This window comes from Tinamus guttatus, unplaced genomic scaffold, assembly GCF_059628265.1.
Source record: "Tinamus guttatus ecotype Peru unplaced genomic scaffold, ASM5962826v1 Tinamus_guttatus_pri_ptg000548l, whole genome shotgun sequence".
Lineage (NCBI taxonomy): Eukaryota > Metazoa > Chordata > Aves > Tinamiformes > Tinamidae > Tinamus > Tinamus guttatus.
The window spans coordinates 1,116,238-1,132,821 of NW_028289082.1; the positions used below are offsets into that span (position 1 = coordinate 1,116,238).

The window sequence follows — 16,584 nt, forward strand, 5'->3', positions numbered from 1 at the left end:
AGAGATTCATTCTTGGGTTGTAATTCAGCAAAATTCTATGGGCATGAATGTATCCCAGAGTCCTGAATGGCTCTAGCTGATCGTAGTGACTAGAAAACAGCAACAGCAGTCCAGATTGTGAAATTCAAGGACATACATAGGCTGAAATGAAGAAATCTGGCATGTCGTAACACTATAGATTTTAGAGCTATTCTTTTAAAACTGATATCTTACCAAACAGGACCATCTGTGTTCCCTCTGGGAAAGGTTCTACCATTCTGTTTCCATTGACGTGATGTTTATCTGAAAGGAAAAAACAAAACAGTAAAGTCAGAATGTAACAGAACATATTCTTTGCATAAAAACCCAACTGTTATTTCTTATTGAAACCCAACTGTTCTTTCTTATTGAAAGCTGAAGTCTGATTTATTAAAGAGCACGTGAGCAGTTCACTGGTATCTGGGATGCAAATCCTCTCCAGGCCGATGTCTCCGAAGCAGCATTCTCAGCAGGGCCCAGGATTTAAACAGGAGTTGTATTTGGGTTTCATGGTGAGGACAAGTCACGAGTGCCATGGGTATATATATATGGAGAGCAATCACAGTCAGTGAGAGCAATCCCTGTGAGGTCAAGCACACTTTCCTCTTGCAACCAAAGAAGGGAAAACATAATTCTCTGGCACTGCTGAGGTACATGGGTGCTCAATCACAAGCCTTTGGATATGATCACACATGAACTGTGAGTGTTTGCTGCACTAGGAATCCATTAACTAAAACAAATATTCCCAAAACTTACTCTAACGCCACATCTATTCCAAGTACAGCACACATAGTTGCTTCTGTTTTCCCTGCACAGTGCTCACACTTTGTATTATTTTAAGATTATTTAATTAGTGCCATCATTGGAAACCACGTTATGGATGAAATTTAACTGCATAGAATCATAGAATGCTTAAGGTTGGAAGGGACCTCTAGAGATCATCTAGTCCAACCCCCTGCACACGCAGGGTCACCTAGAGCACGTGGCACAGGACTGCGTCCAAGCGGGTTTGAAGATCTCCAGAGAAGGAGACTCCACAACCTCTCTGGGCAGCCTGTTCCAGTGCTCTGGCACCCTCACTGGCAAGAAATTTTTCCTTAAGTTCCTGTGGAACTTTTGATGCTTCAGTTTGTGGCCATTATCTCTAGTTCTGTTGGTGGCCATCAGTGAAAAGAGGCCAGCACCATCCTCCTCACTGCCTCCCTTGAGGTACTTCTAGACACTGCTCAGGTCCCCTCTCAGCCTTCTCTTCTCCAGCTGAACAGGCCCAGCTCCCTCAGCCTCTCCTCATAGGGCAGATGTTCCAGGCCCCTGATCATCCTTGTAGCCCTGCGCTGGACTCTCTCCAGCAGCTCCACGTCCCTCTTGTCCTGTGGGGCCCAGAACTGGACACAATACTCCAGATGTGGCCTCACCAGGGCTGAGTAGAGGGGCAGGATCCCTCGACCTGCTGGAGACGCTCTTCTTAATGCACCCCAGGATCCCATTGGCCTTCTTGGCCACGAGGGCAACTGCTGCCTCATGGGCAACTTGTCGTCCACCATGACACCCAGGTCTTTCTCCACAGAGCTGCTCTCCAGAAGGTCGGTCCCCAGCCTGTACTGGTGTCTGGGGTTATTCCTCCCCAGGTGCAGGACCTTGCACTTGGCCTTGTTGAATTGCATGAGGTTTTTCACCGCCCAGTTGTCCAGTCTGTCCAGGTCCCTTTGGATCGCAGCGCAGCCCTCTGGGGTATCGGATACTCCACCCAGTAATGCATGTTGCATTTATGACAATAAATTATCAAAACTGTACCCATTATTTCCACAGACTCTGAGAAGTGGCTACATTTGAGGCTTACTTAGTTAAATGGTTTTTCTGGTCACTATGGCTACCCTTTCTCAGCAGAAAAAAACAGTATCTCTACAGAAGTGCTAGACTTGAGGAAATCTTGTAAGCAGAAAACTACCATAAGCTCTTATTTAAGACTAAGCTATATATCCTTGGGCAAGTACACTGCAGAAAGCCAGAAACCAGAACATCAACAAACACACATGCATGGAAGCCAATATTGAAACTTTCAATGTGAAGGGATACAACACATACAGGAAAGTAGAGTATTCTGGCATTGCTGCTGTTTACAGTGGCGATTTCTATGCAAGGAAAGGATAAAACTATGGCTATGCTCACTCCATGCCAAGATGGCTTGTATGGGCTAGAAACCTACCCACTTTTCAAACCTCTTTGGAACAAGATAGTCTTTACATCCCAATACTCATTCCTTTGATCCTAACGGACTTTCCTTGGCACACAGAATACACCTTGGGATAGCATAAGCTTATTATTGTATAACCAAGGATGTCTGCATAAAGCAAGAGCTCTCTGAGCTGCAAATAACATGTAATATTCACGTATTTTCACTCATTGCATTCAGCATATTTTCACTCATTTTCACTGACATCCCCACCTTCATTTCCAGACAACATACTTCTAAGAGTTAGTAGTGATAGGAAGGAATAAAATAGCCTGAACTGAAAAAAAAATAGATTTCTTTTCAGTGAATACTAAGCTAAGAGATTTCCCTAGCATGGCACTACTTTTCTTCCCACAGTAAAGACCTGACAGGCCGGGATTGCAAATTTTCCAAGAGCAGATTTCTCATTCCCAGGGAGGTGTATCCTAGTACTAATGGCAGCTGGCATCAAGCATTTAGCAACAGATAATGAGGGGTGAAATCAGGGCTATTTGCAATTGGAGCAGGAGAACATATGAAGTTAAACATTAGAATTTAGGAAGATTGAAGACCCTGTCCCATCCATTCAAGTTAGGAGAGGGGCTTCAGTTAGGAAATTGTTGGGAGTTTCCAGAGTGGGAGTAATCCATCCAGCGCTTTAAAAGCTTTCAATCTCTTCAGCCATCAGCTTGTATTACCAACGTGATCTATAACCATCTGAGATAAACAAACCGTTGGAGAAATTAGGAAACATCATGCGAGATTAAATAAACGAACCCTCCACTAATCCTGACAGCTGCCTTCATTAAAAGAGTGAATGACGCAAATGATGTGATGTATGAAATAGGTATCATTTCAGCTGATGAAGTTTTAAATATGTTAAAATTAAACTCTTCTAGAGACGAGAAGTGCTTGAACAAAAATGCCATTTTCACAAGTCATTCTCCAATGTTTTCATACCTTTGTTTCAAAGATTTGAGCTGGGTGAAAGAACTAGTGTTCTTGTTATTAATATTATGTTTTATAATTTTTCCAGTATTCCCTGACCCTTCTCAGATGCAACGCGTAATAAAAAATACACAAAATACACATGGACTTTCACAAAACAGACATTCAGCCTTAGGAAAAGAAGAACATTTGCTGCAAGTATAAAGAACCTCTCAAAAACTACATTATTCAAAGAACATTACCATTTGGCTTCTTTTACTGAAAAGCTTTTCTTGTCCAAAAATAAGCTGAATTCTCACTTTCATTTTGGTTTGAGAAGCACTAGAAAATCAGAAATACCGTCTAGATCCTACAGAATCAGAAAAAAAAATAGAAGAGCTTACCCTATGGCTTGACAACAGAAAGAATATACTGTTTTTCAAAGCCCATCATCATTTCAGAGTCAATGACTTAAAATTTAGATGATAAAAACTGCTGTTACAGGGACAAGGGATGATTATCAGCGAACACTGACCTTGCTGTGAGAAGCTGCCTTCCCCTTTCTTAGTGGTGAAAACACGTGTTTCATCCTAACCCAATGTCCTTCCATGGATTACCACACCATGCGGGCACTTGGAAAACCAGGAATGCCTGGACACAGATATCTTTAGGCCATCTTCTTGATCTCCTTGATCCCCAGGGTTATTGAAAACCAATTGGTAAGGAACATCTTTTTCTTTCTGTTTTACTGACAGGTTTTCAACCTGCTGGAACTGCCGTGAACGTCACTTCACATCCAAACTAAGAGGGACTTGCAAACCTGCCAAGAGCTTCTTCATCCTCTGCAGGAGGAATCCTTACCGTTCCTCAAACTATACCTGAGAGAGATGGTCTGCAACATACTTGGGTCCCTTAGAATCATAGAATCACAGAATGCTTAAAACTTGAAGGGACCTCTAGAGATCATCTAGTCCAACCCCCTGCACACGCAGGGTCACCTAGAGCACGTGGCACAGGGCTGCGTCCAAGCGGGTTTGAAGATCTCCAGAGAAGGAGACTCCACAACCTCTCTGGGCAGCCTGTTCCAGTGCTCTGGCACCCTCACTGGGAAGAAATTTTTCCTTAAGTTTCTGTGGAACTTTTGATGCTTCAGTTTCCGGCCATTTCCTCTAGTTCTGTCAGTGGCCACCAGTGAAAAGAGGCCAGCACCATCCTCCTCACTGCCTCCCTTGAGGGACTTCTAGACACTGCTTAGGTCCCCTCTCAGCCTTCTCTTCTCCAGCTGAACAGGCCCAGCTCCCTCAGCCTCTCCTCACAGGGCAGATGTTCCAGGCCCCTGATCATCCTTGTGGCCCTGCGCTGGACTCTCTCCAGCAGCTCCACATCCCTCTTGTCCTGTGGAGCCCAGAACTGGACACAATACTCCAGATGTGGCCTCACCAGGGCTGAGTAGAGGGGCAGGATCCCTCGACCTGCTGGAGACGCTCTTCTTAATGCACCCCAGGATCCCATTGGCCTTCTTGGCCACGAGGGCAACTGCTGCCTCATGGGCAACTTGTCGTCCACCATGACACCCAGGTCTTTCTCCACAGAGCTGCTCTCCAGAAGGTCGGTCCCCAGCCTGTACTGGTGTCTGGGGTTATTCCTCCCCAGGTGCAGGACCTTGCACTTGGCCTTGTTGAATTGCATGAGGTTTTTCACTGCCCAGTTGTCCAGTCTGTCCAGGTCCCTTTGGATGGCAGCGCAGCCCTCTGGGGTAAGAGTGTGCACTGAAAGCAAAACACCCCGGGAGTCTTGATATTCAACCTCAGCTTCAGGCAACATCTTTTTTTTTTTAAGTTAGATGCAGTTCCTGTCCCTCTTTTCTTATAATGTCTTAAGCTTTACAGTTATAATTCTTAGGTACCTTTTTCTGTCGCCACAAAATGGGATCATACATGGAAAACATAATCTACAGCTACTAAATAAGACCTCAGTACTTTAGTATCTTCCAGGCTTTGCAACCTATCACACAATATTTTCCTACATAGTCCCGCAATTATCCTTTCTTAAGGTCAGTTTCTACCCACACTGATTAAATTCAAGGCTTAGTCTATATCTGTACAAGCAAACTATCCAAATAAACAAGTCATTAATAGAAACTATTTGTGAGAGTGTTAATTAGCCTGGCCAAAATCATGTCAGGTCCTATCTTAGCAGTTTAACAGTCAAGTTCTAGTGCCTGGACCCGTTCCCTAACACATTTTAGTTTATTAGCCTGCACTTCATTTATCTTCACAGGTCTATGTATGCCAATGGTAGCACATTGGTAACAGACAAATTTAACCACAGCGATGTTCAAATGAGAAAGTTTCATATGAATATTTCCTTTCAAATCAGCCTGATTTAAACTCTAAACTGACTTATCCTTTTGCTATTCTGCACAAGCCCAAAGGAAAATTAAATCTCTGTTAAATAAAAAATCATTTCCATTAAGTTAAATTCCTAATAAAGATGTTGCCACAAAATTTACTGCTCTTATCAGACCTGTTAAAAGAATAGGACCCATAATTACTCGAAACTGAAGTTTGTGCTGCTTTCTTAAATACATAAAGCACTGGACTAAGGCAGTGTGGCCAGTCTCTGCAGGCCAAATCCTCTCTCAGCAACACTTGTCAAGTGGAAGTTGCCTAAAGACTGAAAGTAGCAGTGCGGAAAGTCTACACAAGGATCTATGCAGAAATGAAAATATCAGCATGTAACTAAGTGGTTAAGAGACTATATATATATATGTATAATGTGGTTGAGTCATATAACTAAGGTTAAGAGACCAGAAGTCATTAAATAAGAAAGAATTAAATATATTTGCAGACCCAAATGAAGCAGCCTTAAAAACATTTGACTTTCAGAGAGCTGATCCAGCCCTGACTGAAAATCAGAAAATTTCCGGTCTCAAAATATGCATTCACAAGCAATCACAAGACAGATTTAAGTGTGGGTTTTTTTATTATTTTTTTTTAAGTAATAGACTCATTTATTCTTCGTATTTGCCTTTTGATATCTAAACCATTAGGGAACATTTAGACTAATTTCCAAACTCGCTTCAGCAGAGCGGCCAGAAAGTTATTATTTTTAAACGAAAACTGAGCTTCTCGCATAATCAAATTAATCCCGGAGAAAGGGTCACATTTATACACGAGGACTGTTAATTTGCCACCGTAAGCACAGGCAGAAAGTGAATTGAAAATAGTTGATTAACCGATTTCCATGAGCCGCAGCACAACTGCACCAGCAAGGCCGGAGCCGGCCTAGCGCGATGCGCGTGGAGGAATGCAGGGAGGAAGAAACTCTCCATTTTTTGTTTTTGCTGAAAGATTGTAACAATTAGAAACAAAAAGGACGAACATTTATCAGTGTGATGTTACCGTTTAGCCACCCAATGAGTAAAATGTCTGTAAATGTCACCAGAGAAGCCCTAAGCCAAAGAAGACCAAAAAGTTAAAACGACGACTTCAGTGCCCTTGGCTAAAATTTCAACATAGGTGACACATAAAAACTCACTTTAAAGGAAATCAGCCTCACTTTGTACTATTTTCCAATCAAGTATTTTCTAATTTAACCACTTGCATTTCAGCAAAGTATAGACCTCTTGTTTTTTTTTAATAATTGTATCCCTTACAGTAGCTATATCGAAGTCAGAATTTACTTATTAAAAGTGAACTAACTCTATTAAACCGTACACTTCCTTTAAGCTAAACAGCCTGTTGAATTAAAAGACAGCAGCAAGCATATCATTCCCACTTCCACACAAAAGGCTTACTCAATATCTTTAAAACACAACTCCATTTCAGAGAGTTTACATGTTGTCTGATGAGAGCTTCATTACACTTTATTCACCTGGTTTAGAAAACAGGGATCCGATTTTTCTTGTATTTGTGCCCCAAATCAGGTACCTAAATAAATTCCAAAGTTTTTATCATTATTATTATTATTCCAAAATGTTTTCTGGGCTTATAGAATTTCTAAGGACTTCACTGAAAGACAAATCATTCATTGATGTGCTTAAATATGGACCCTGAGGCCTGACTTTATATTCAGGACTAGTTCGTTCAGGGATTAGCTAGCAAATCTGAGTTTCTAATTAGAGCTTTGTTGGTCTTGACTAGTTTTGCTTTCAAAAGTTCCAATAAATACTTTTGCGGCTTATTTTTCTTCACTGTACATTGCCTCTGCTAAGTCTGTTAACAGCAATTGCTAAATCTTTTTAAATCTTTTTCAATTGCTAAATCTCTGTTAAATCTTTTAACAACTGATTCATCCCATTTGAGGCCCATTTGAGTAAATTCTGGTTTGAAAGCCTGGTTGTCACTGAGCCAGAATGTTTCTTTTTTTGTCCTATCATCCTCAATAGGCATGGCTGACAAAGTTTGAACAAAATCGTTATTTGGATTATTCTGTCAGTTATTCTAAGAGTTAGCATGGAAGGTCTTTCAGACAAGCATAAAAGCAAAACTTTTCACCCTCTTCCTATTTCATTATACTGAAGATATTTCCTCAATAAAGTTTTCAGTTCTCTAATCTGGTATCTAATGAGTATGCCAAGAGCAGTCATCCATGTAGCATATATATCAAATTATTATATTATGTAGTGTATGTCAAGCTATGTCATATATGAGGATTTAATAAATTGCACAAGGATAGGACTTTTGTAATCATTAATATTGAACCAGATCTTTACTTCTCCAGAAGGGAAATATTTCAGCTTATTTTTATCCTTCTCCTCGCTCCCTTCTCCTCTCCCAAGATCTCCTGGAAATCAGAAAATGCTTTTGAGAGAGTTTTGCAATGTTCTAGAAAGAAAAAAAAGGGAAGCCTGGCCATGAAAGAGAGCTTGGTGGTAGTCGTGGTGAAGGAATATGAATTGTCTCCTGAATTTGCCCAATTCCAAACTAAACTGCCTAAAAACACCCATTTGTACTTGACTGATGGTGGAGCCTCTCTCCATTGTTTGGGGCATTTCAAAAAGCTACTCAATGGTGAAATTCATGAAAGAATAGCTTCACTAGGGGCATAGTTTTAGAGGACTAGAGAGAGCCACATGAGGGACAGAGCCACTCTCAGATACTTCAGACCTCTGTGGAGCTGATAGTGGTATTAGATGTGAAATTTATGGCAGGATTCTGTCCATAAATTCTTCATGGCTGGTGATGAAATAGCAGCTCTTCTCTATTTTCAGGTCTAGTTCAATGAGAAGAACTGTCAGTTCTGCAAGGTCCTCTATAAACGTTAGATAAAACGTTTGATAAAAAATCTAGCATCATATCAGATGAACCCCAAGTGTTATGTTTCAAATCACTTCCCCTCCCAAAGGATATTTTGGGCACGGGGACATCGCTGCCTGACTCCAGCCATTGATGTTTCCCAATGTGACAAGTCATTTTGGTTCTCAGCATCGGCAGAGAGATGGCGTACATGATCTACTGGCTTTCTTGCACCTCTCATTTCTGTAGTTCTGTCATCCTCTCTTAGTCAGTAGAGATCAGCTGTCAACGAATTTCCAATTAAAAACAGAGGTCAGCTACATAATGATAATTCGCTTCCTACAACTGTTTGTATCATCGTGTTAATTTTACTTCCATCATGGCTCCCAGTTCCTGTTAATCTTAACCTGGTATCACTGGAGGAAAAATACTACGTTATGAACTTTGTTTAAAAATAAATAACCTTCTGCATGTTAAAATAGGTCACGGGAGGAAGGATGGTAGCTGAGAACAGTTCCGAGATGTATTTTTGTGATGATGTCTCCCAATGTGACACACTGTGTTCTGTGGCAGCCATTCTATCAAACAGATTACTCCGTGCAAACTGATTGATGCTACCCAATGTGATGCATCTTAGCACAGCGTGTCAGTTCAGCACCCGAAACACATGGACTCCTCACAAAAACATAGGTTCTGTTTAATGAACAAAGGCTGGATTAGCACGCACGGATTTAGTTCTGCACCTCTTGTCGGGAAATGTATAAACAGGAACGGCAGGGAAATACGTTTTTTCGTGTTTTTCTTTTAATGAAAATTAATTTATTCCTTCTGGCAGGGCAGTGGAGATGCAGAGGTGGAAAAACAGCAAATTTGAAGTTTCCAGTCTACTGGGGTTTGCAGATGAGCGGCAGAGCAGCTGCGCCTGCAGTTGTGCGGCGGTGCTAATAGGAAGCAGCACGTCACGGAGCTACGGACCACAAGGTCATCAGAGACCACGTGTGCAACGGGGCAGGGACACACACGGGGCAAGGGACAGAGCGACGGGAGATGCATGAGGCTCTCTGAGTAGGCCTTTGAGTTTTTAGGTAGATTCATTAAGGTTAAATTAAGTATATTTAGATTGGGGTTCATTCTATAAAGCCTTAAGCATCTAAGTACCTACTCCACATCTGAGTATTCAACCTGTGATCCTTTTGTACCCTGGAAAGGAGCAGATACTTCTGTGGTGCTTCATCTGACATATTTTGGATGTCTTCTTCAGGATTATATGAATCGCATCCAGTAGTACCAATTTCTTAGCACTAATTGTAAGGAAACCGGAATGACCAATTCTGATGAACTCCAACCTATCATCACCTGCAGTATCATCACCAAGATTGCTTCAGTTCTGTGGAAGGAGTACAAATACCTACATATATATACATATTCAGCAAAATAAGGCCTTGACAGTAATGGAGATTCTGGGTTATAAACCAGAACAGGTGTGAACAGTAAAACATGATGAAAATAATAGCAGAAGAAAATGATCCTATCTACAGCAGTGGCTAGAAGGTAGTCTAGCTCAAATGCAGTTTTGTTGCAGGAATTCTGTCATAGACCTCTTATTAATACGGCGCTCACCCAGCTCAGACAGGTAACACAGACAGAAACATCATATGCACATAGAATAGACACGTGCTATTCCCGTGGGCATCACTGTATCTGATTCCTCTCAAGCCTAATTCCTGGAGTCGTGGCGTAACATGAAAATCTCATTTTCAAATCTATGCTTTGAAACTGCCTGCTTGGAGAGAAAGAAATGGAGAACCCCCAAAACTATGTTTATAAATTAAAGGTTAAGTAAGAAATACAAATATATACTCTTCCTCTCCACTTTCCACTCTCCTGATCTACAGGAGGCCTCCCATGTTTCATGCACGAGCTGAATCCCACCTTTGATAAGTTGGAGATGCCAGCCATGAATCTTACCTTTTCTAATAGTTTTTCTCATGATTTCTGTGGCCCTACCCCTTACATCATGAAGCAGATCCCTAGAAACAAAGCCAGAGGTACTGCATTATCTTCAGTGCTTCCTGAAAGCTCTTCTCCTTTGCATGAAAAACCTAAAAATAGTTAGCTTGCTTGCATATAATATATATACATGTATATAATATATAGGCAGACAGCCTGTATACTGACCTATAGTGATTTCAGTTGGCTATTGGTCACATTGTATCCAAGTTAAAATAATAAAAACAATTGACTGTAAGACCTAATGCACATTTTTAAATAACTGAGTTGATTGATAATTATCTTCTGCAAAAGGACAGCAGCCCATTGCATGAGAGAATATAGCAGCATGTGATCTCTTTCCTGCAAATATTCCCTATAATAATCCATAATGCACGGAAAATGGATGGAGTTATCCAAGCAGTGGAGATGATCCATGGCATTTCAGGCATTTCCAGCAGCGTTTGGTTGTTAGCATAGGAAGTGAATGAGGCTGCTAAAATACAACTGGACTTTATTTCAGATTTAGAGACAATGTTTTTCAAAATCACAGTTGAAACCCTTATTTAAGTCAGCTGGGATAAGAATACTACGAGACAGGCTGAAAAATGGAGAGATGTGGAACAAAGACCGATGATAAACAGAGTGTTGTGGAGTTGGGAGGAGATGTCCAGTGGGCTGTGGTGAGGAGCGTTGCTAAGCCCAGCTTTATTTAGCAGTTTTATTAATGATCTCCAAGAAGAGGTGAAAAGCACATGAATAAAACATGCACTGGATACTCAACTGGGACATCGTGTGTACACCATGAAAAATGAAAACCAGCACAAAGCTCCAGGCGGGAATTCTGCAGCGAAGCACGGAGAGGCGCAACGCGGCTTCAGGAATTCGGTTTTCCGAGTGCGGAAGCAGATTCATGGGAGAAAATAAGGCAAGATCTTGTAATGGCCAGATTAGGGAAACCCGTTTGCTTCTCCTGGAGAGATGGCAAAGCGAGGATATAATATTTGCTGCTATGCTTCCTCCCCGCCAGGTCTTATGGCAATTAATACTGGGTGTCTTAATACCACCTAGATGTAATTGACCTTTTATGTTGAGCACTGCTCAAAATTTAACTCCAGATGATTTTTGTTGGGCACTCACGTAACACTGGCAAAGTCGGAGTGTCCTTTGAAATGCTCGGCTGCCCGTGGATTTGTAGATAAATGGCAAAACGGTGGTTTTGCACGGTTTTAATTGCATGCAGAGAGACACAACTCAAACACTGTTATCCTAAGGAGGGATTTATATGCAGAAACACTGCTTCCCCAGTGTACACTTTGACTAATATTACAGTATTTTAATATTGCCCTGTTCTAAGCATAAATAACTTGTTTTTTTTTTACAAAATGCATCATGGAAAAACTTGTCCCATAGGAAAGAGTCCTGTCCCCTAAGCTAAAGGGCAGAACATGCTGGACCGTAAAATTAATCTGATTTTAGGCACTCCTGTAAAGATAACACTTACCCTACATGTGACTATTTTGCCTCATTGATATGAAGCTGCTAGCTCAGAGAAAGGCACTTCCATTTGGTCAAACTGATTCCAACTACAATGCCTGTTTTCACGTCACAGAAATTAGGGAGGCAATATTAGGGACGCTATAGGAAGGCTATTACTATGAAAAAGCAAGGAAAAGTCATGCTCATACTTTCCTCCTACTAATTAACGTTTTATGCCTTCAAAGGGTTTGATTCTTCCTTGCACAAATGTACCCTTTTATACCAGCTTTGCATTTATTCTCTATGAAAACAAAAAAATATTTAGGTCTTAGACGATGCAAGGCGACCAGCTGATGGTGGTTTTCGTACATAAAAAATCTAAACAACAAATATTTCTGAAACTTTGCAACACTACAACCTTCCAGAAATGTATTATTATACATGTTTTATAAATGACACACTGACAGGTCAAATCTCTCTCAAAGTTCACCATGTCAGTGGCAAAATATGTCTTGATTCCCTGTCCTTTATACTTGAGACTTGGCCAACTGCCTCTCAAGCTGCTTAGAAAAAGTGTGTTTATTGGGCTAATAAAACCCAATGGAGGGAATTCAACAGTCACTCTCTATTAATGAGGTAACATCACTCAGTCACCTACAATTTAATTTTTCTCAGGCCCTGAGATTTTAATTTGAGTAATACTTCTATTAATTACAATGTCTAATAACAATGTCTAATTCAGACATCTGTTAAAAGTATGTAATGTTAATTTATTGGAAAATCTCCAGCAGTGCTCAATTAAAATCTTCCCCAGTTAAGTTAATGCATATGATTAGTAATGAATAGCAAAATTAGATACTGTTAATAAAAATAATAGCAAATTAAGAACAATAAAACCTCGAGTTTAAGACTGACAAAAATTAAAGATGCAGAATTCTTCCTTAGGTGCTAGAGCAAGAATTTCTGACAGTAGAATATTCTCATATTGCAATAAGAGCCAATTTTTCTGAGCATTGCTCCAAATTAGCACCTCCTGTTGCCCAAAACACTGCAGGAAACAGTATTAATCTTTACTTATTAAATTCTCATTGCTTTAATTTTACTTCTCTATCACAAGATATTTTTCACACTCCTTAAATGCGCCGGCTTATTCAGAGGCCTCTATGTGGCAGGGTGGATTTTGCTGTTTTTAAACGACACCCGTTTGCAGCCTATCTGCAGTCTGCCTGCGAATTAAATTGAGAGGTGGAACATGCTCCTCTCCTCACCCGAGCATCCTCACCGCGTTATCATTCCTGCATCCGCCTTTTAATCCGTTCTTTACAACGGAGCCGGGCAGGGAAAGGAGGCCCCGTTTCAGCGACGCGGTTCAACCGCCTCCTTTTTTTTTCCCCCCTCGTGAGGATGTCAGGAGCTTTGAGCAAGGAGCAGCGTGTGGACGGTGATAGAGTATCTCCCTCCTGCACGTTCCCCCTGGGTCGCGGATTATCCGCCCGGAGGTTGCATCCAGGCAGCTGTCAGCGGATGAGCGGAGCGGTCCAGGGTTTTTTTCCTCCCCTTCCCATCCGACAGTGATAAATGACGGGGTCTGATGCTCAGCTGAGCTTGACGGGGCCTCTTGCAGCCTGTTTCAGAGCAATCTTCTTCCTGGGAATAGTTGGCCCAGTAAAGGATGGCAGACTGCTAAGGTTAGGCCAGTTGGTTTCTCTTTCCCCCTCAAAAACAGGAAATTGTGATTTTTACTCCTTGAAGAAGTTCATAATCTGAGGGTAAAAAGTATAGAAGAGAGAGGAGGGCTATAAATCTGTGCCGTGAATAGCCTTCAATTAATTACCTCCTTAAAAAGCAAATACATCTGACTAAGATTCAAATTGCACTTCAGCCTCAAATATACCTTATGCAAAGGGTTGTCCTCCTGAAGGAATAAAGATGTGATATTGATGTTGTTTTATCTGGAGAGGTTGGAGAAAGGGATTTTAACAAAGATATTTGAAGGGAAAACATGAACTTGTTAATCAAATTACAAAATTTGCTGCTACTTCATTTTGAATGAATACTGCATTTTAAGGCTGATAACTAGAAATACATCCTAAAATATTCATACTTAGCAGAGCTGTAAGCAAGAGAGGGCACTGGGTTTGAGCCTGCCTTGTTCGCAGGGTTTTATTCACTTCTGAAATCAACAGCACTAACATCAGCTGAATTATCCTACACTAAAGCTGCCCACGTCTATCTGCACGAGGGACAAAGACCAGGATGGAGATGGGAGAGTGGAACAGGAAGGTCCTCTCTGAGCGATGAGGTCCGTCTCCACACTCCAGTCTTGGTTCTCTGTGAGGCTTTTATGGACTGTATGAGCCTAGTGCATAGTTGGGAGCTATTTTTCATTAAATCAATAAAGAGATTTATTTACCTGCAAAAGCTACAGGTTCAGGTAGTTATTTGTGAAGTCTCATATCAAGAATCTTTGCATCTTGAGCACTGAATCCCTTGGACAGAGATGATCAGGCTCCATTTCAGAACATGGAAAGAGCAAGACGGCTCCTTTGGGGTCCTGAATCATCTCTCTGGGCCCAAGGCACCTCCTCTACAGGGGTTTCCCTCTTAATTCGGACCTAAATAGAGGGACTAAATGTGATTCTGTGAACAGTGTGAAGATGCCCAGGCCCTGCCAATGGCCTCAAAGTTAAAGCTTTGCCTCTGCTTACTTCACTAGTCTAGGTGTTCCCTGAAGGGTTTGAAGGTCTTTCAGCACATTTCCAAGACTTTCCTGATGTCACATACTGGAATTTGGGCACTGCTGTTTAAGACAGGCGCAATATCCAGACCCGATGAGGTACAAGGACCTTTTGAAGATGATGCATCTACACAGATGGGTGCCTATGTCCAACTTCAGTGCAAGCAATTCTCAGAGAAAGCTGACCCTGGAAGTTAGGGTCCCTTATTCTGTGCTGATTTTTTTATTTAAGCTATTCTTGAAAAGAGAATTATTCATTGTCTTTAAACAGATGTAGATGCTACAGGGTTGAGAATTGACCAGTGAGGCATTGGTAACTTCTATGGAAGATTCAGTGATACCACTCATTGATGAAAAGCTTTATGTGTCACTATCAGAACTCCCAAATACCAAGTTATGCAGTGAAAACAATCTGTAATTAAGTTTCTCTGCCATTCTCACATTAAAACTTTGAACATTTCCACTAACAATAATTATGTTTTTTTCTCAACACTTTATCCTACTTCTCAAAGTAAGATAATGCTTATTGCTTTAGATCCATAAAACATTCTAGAGCCAGTTTAACAAGCAGTGAGGGAATAATGAAAATGAAATTGCTGCCTTTATTAAGAAGGTTACAGTTGAACTTTATTTGGTATTTGAAAATTGAAAATCTAAGCTACATGTAGGATATAAAAAATAATATAGATGATGATTTATCGGGTAGGCTAATGTAAGTTAATAGAACAATTATGAGGTCTGTAGTGACCTCTCTGGGACGAGGATCTTTGGACTGGTCCGTCCTGGAAGACGATGGCCAAGGTGACAGGCTGAAGGAAAGCGCAGGTATTTCTAATTTTGATAATACTTAAAATATAACTGCCACTTTATTTTTCAGATTTCTTTGACTTCCCCAAAGCGGAACAATAACTTTGTCATGCTACTTCCAATGTACAGCTGGATTAATACTTACTGGCAAGACTGTAAAAGCATTTTCTAATGAAAATCATTCACATTTTGAAATTAATTTGCTTTGACTGTGTTCATTTCACTTTTGTATTTACTTTCTACAAACCTTCAGTTGATTGAATTTTCCTGCTATAACAGTTCACGGAAAACTAATTTCAAAAATCACATAAGCGGCATTCAGAAGTCGAATTTCAAATTCACCCTGCCAATTTGTCCACATTACTTTGAAAACCTCCACAGTGTCTTTTACTTTGTAGATTTTAATGACTGTATTCTCACAGCCCCTGGGAAAAGCAGAATAGGGAGCTAATAGACAAACCCATGGTTACGCACAGAGTCCGTAGCAGAGAGGGAAATCATCCCAGGTTCAACGTGAATGTTTAACAATATCAGCAACTTTAACAGGAGCAGTCATGAATCCTGAAGCAGGGAAAAAATCAAGCACTATAATTTTTATTTCAGATACCTGCCACTTGCAGATAACCTAAGGGAAAGGGGTTACTATCTAACACCCCTTTAGTATCCAACAAGGACAAAAGCATTAGCATCGCAAGAGCGAGACGAATTTGCAAAGCCAAATGAAATACCCTGGTTATATTCATGTATCCACATTTGTGTACAACTGTATAATTAAACTTTAGTAATTAATCTGAGTTGCAAATATGATTAACTCTGTAATTTTGGAAATAATGCCCCGACTGACAGTATGTTGTCCAGAATGTACGCTGCATCTACACACACTTACCTGCACACAGTCAACTCAAATTGAGAGGAAATTATGAAAATAGCTAATATGAGCTGAAATACTTTGCTGAAATCTCCCCAAACCCCCCAAAGTTAAAAAGGCAATATTTATAAATCTATTAAGTAATAACCGGCCCCCAAAGCAGGCATTGAACTGATTTCGAATATCAAATGTGGCCTAACCTGACAGAACAGGACAGAGGGAGAAGAAACCAAGCTGGCTGATCTGGCCCTGGCTAGGACAGTCAAAAGAGCTAAAATAAGGAAGATGGAAAGGAAAGCCAAGACAA

General features: G+C 40.8%; 1 protein-coding gene across 3 annotated transcripts in view; it reads right to left on the reverse strand.

The window, feature by feature from the left end:
* Positions 1-16,584, reverse strand: part of MSRA (methionine sulfoxide reductase A) — a 233,518-nt gene that overhangs the window by 150,665 nt on the left and 66,269 nt on the right. For all 3 annotated transcript variants that reach the window (XM_088534350.1, XM_088534351.1, XM_088534352.1), the window contains exon 2: positions 214-282. In XM_088534350.1, the coding sequence (XP_088390476.1) occupies positions 214-282 (69 nt within the window). The remainder of the gene's footprint in view (positions 1-213; positions 283-16,584) is intronic.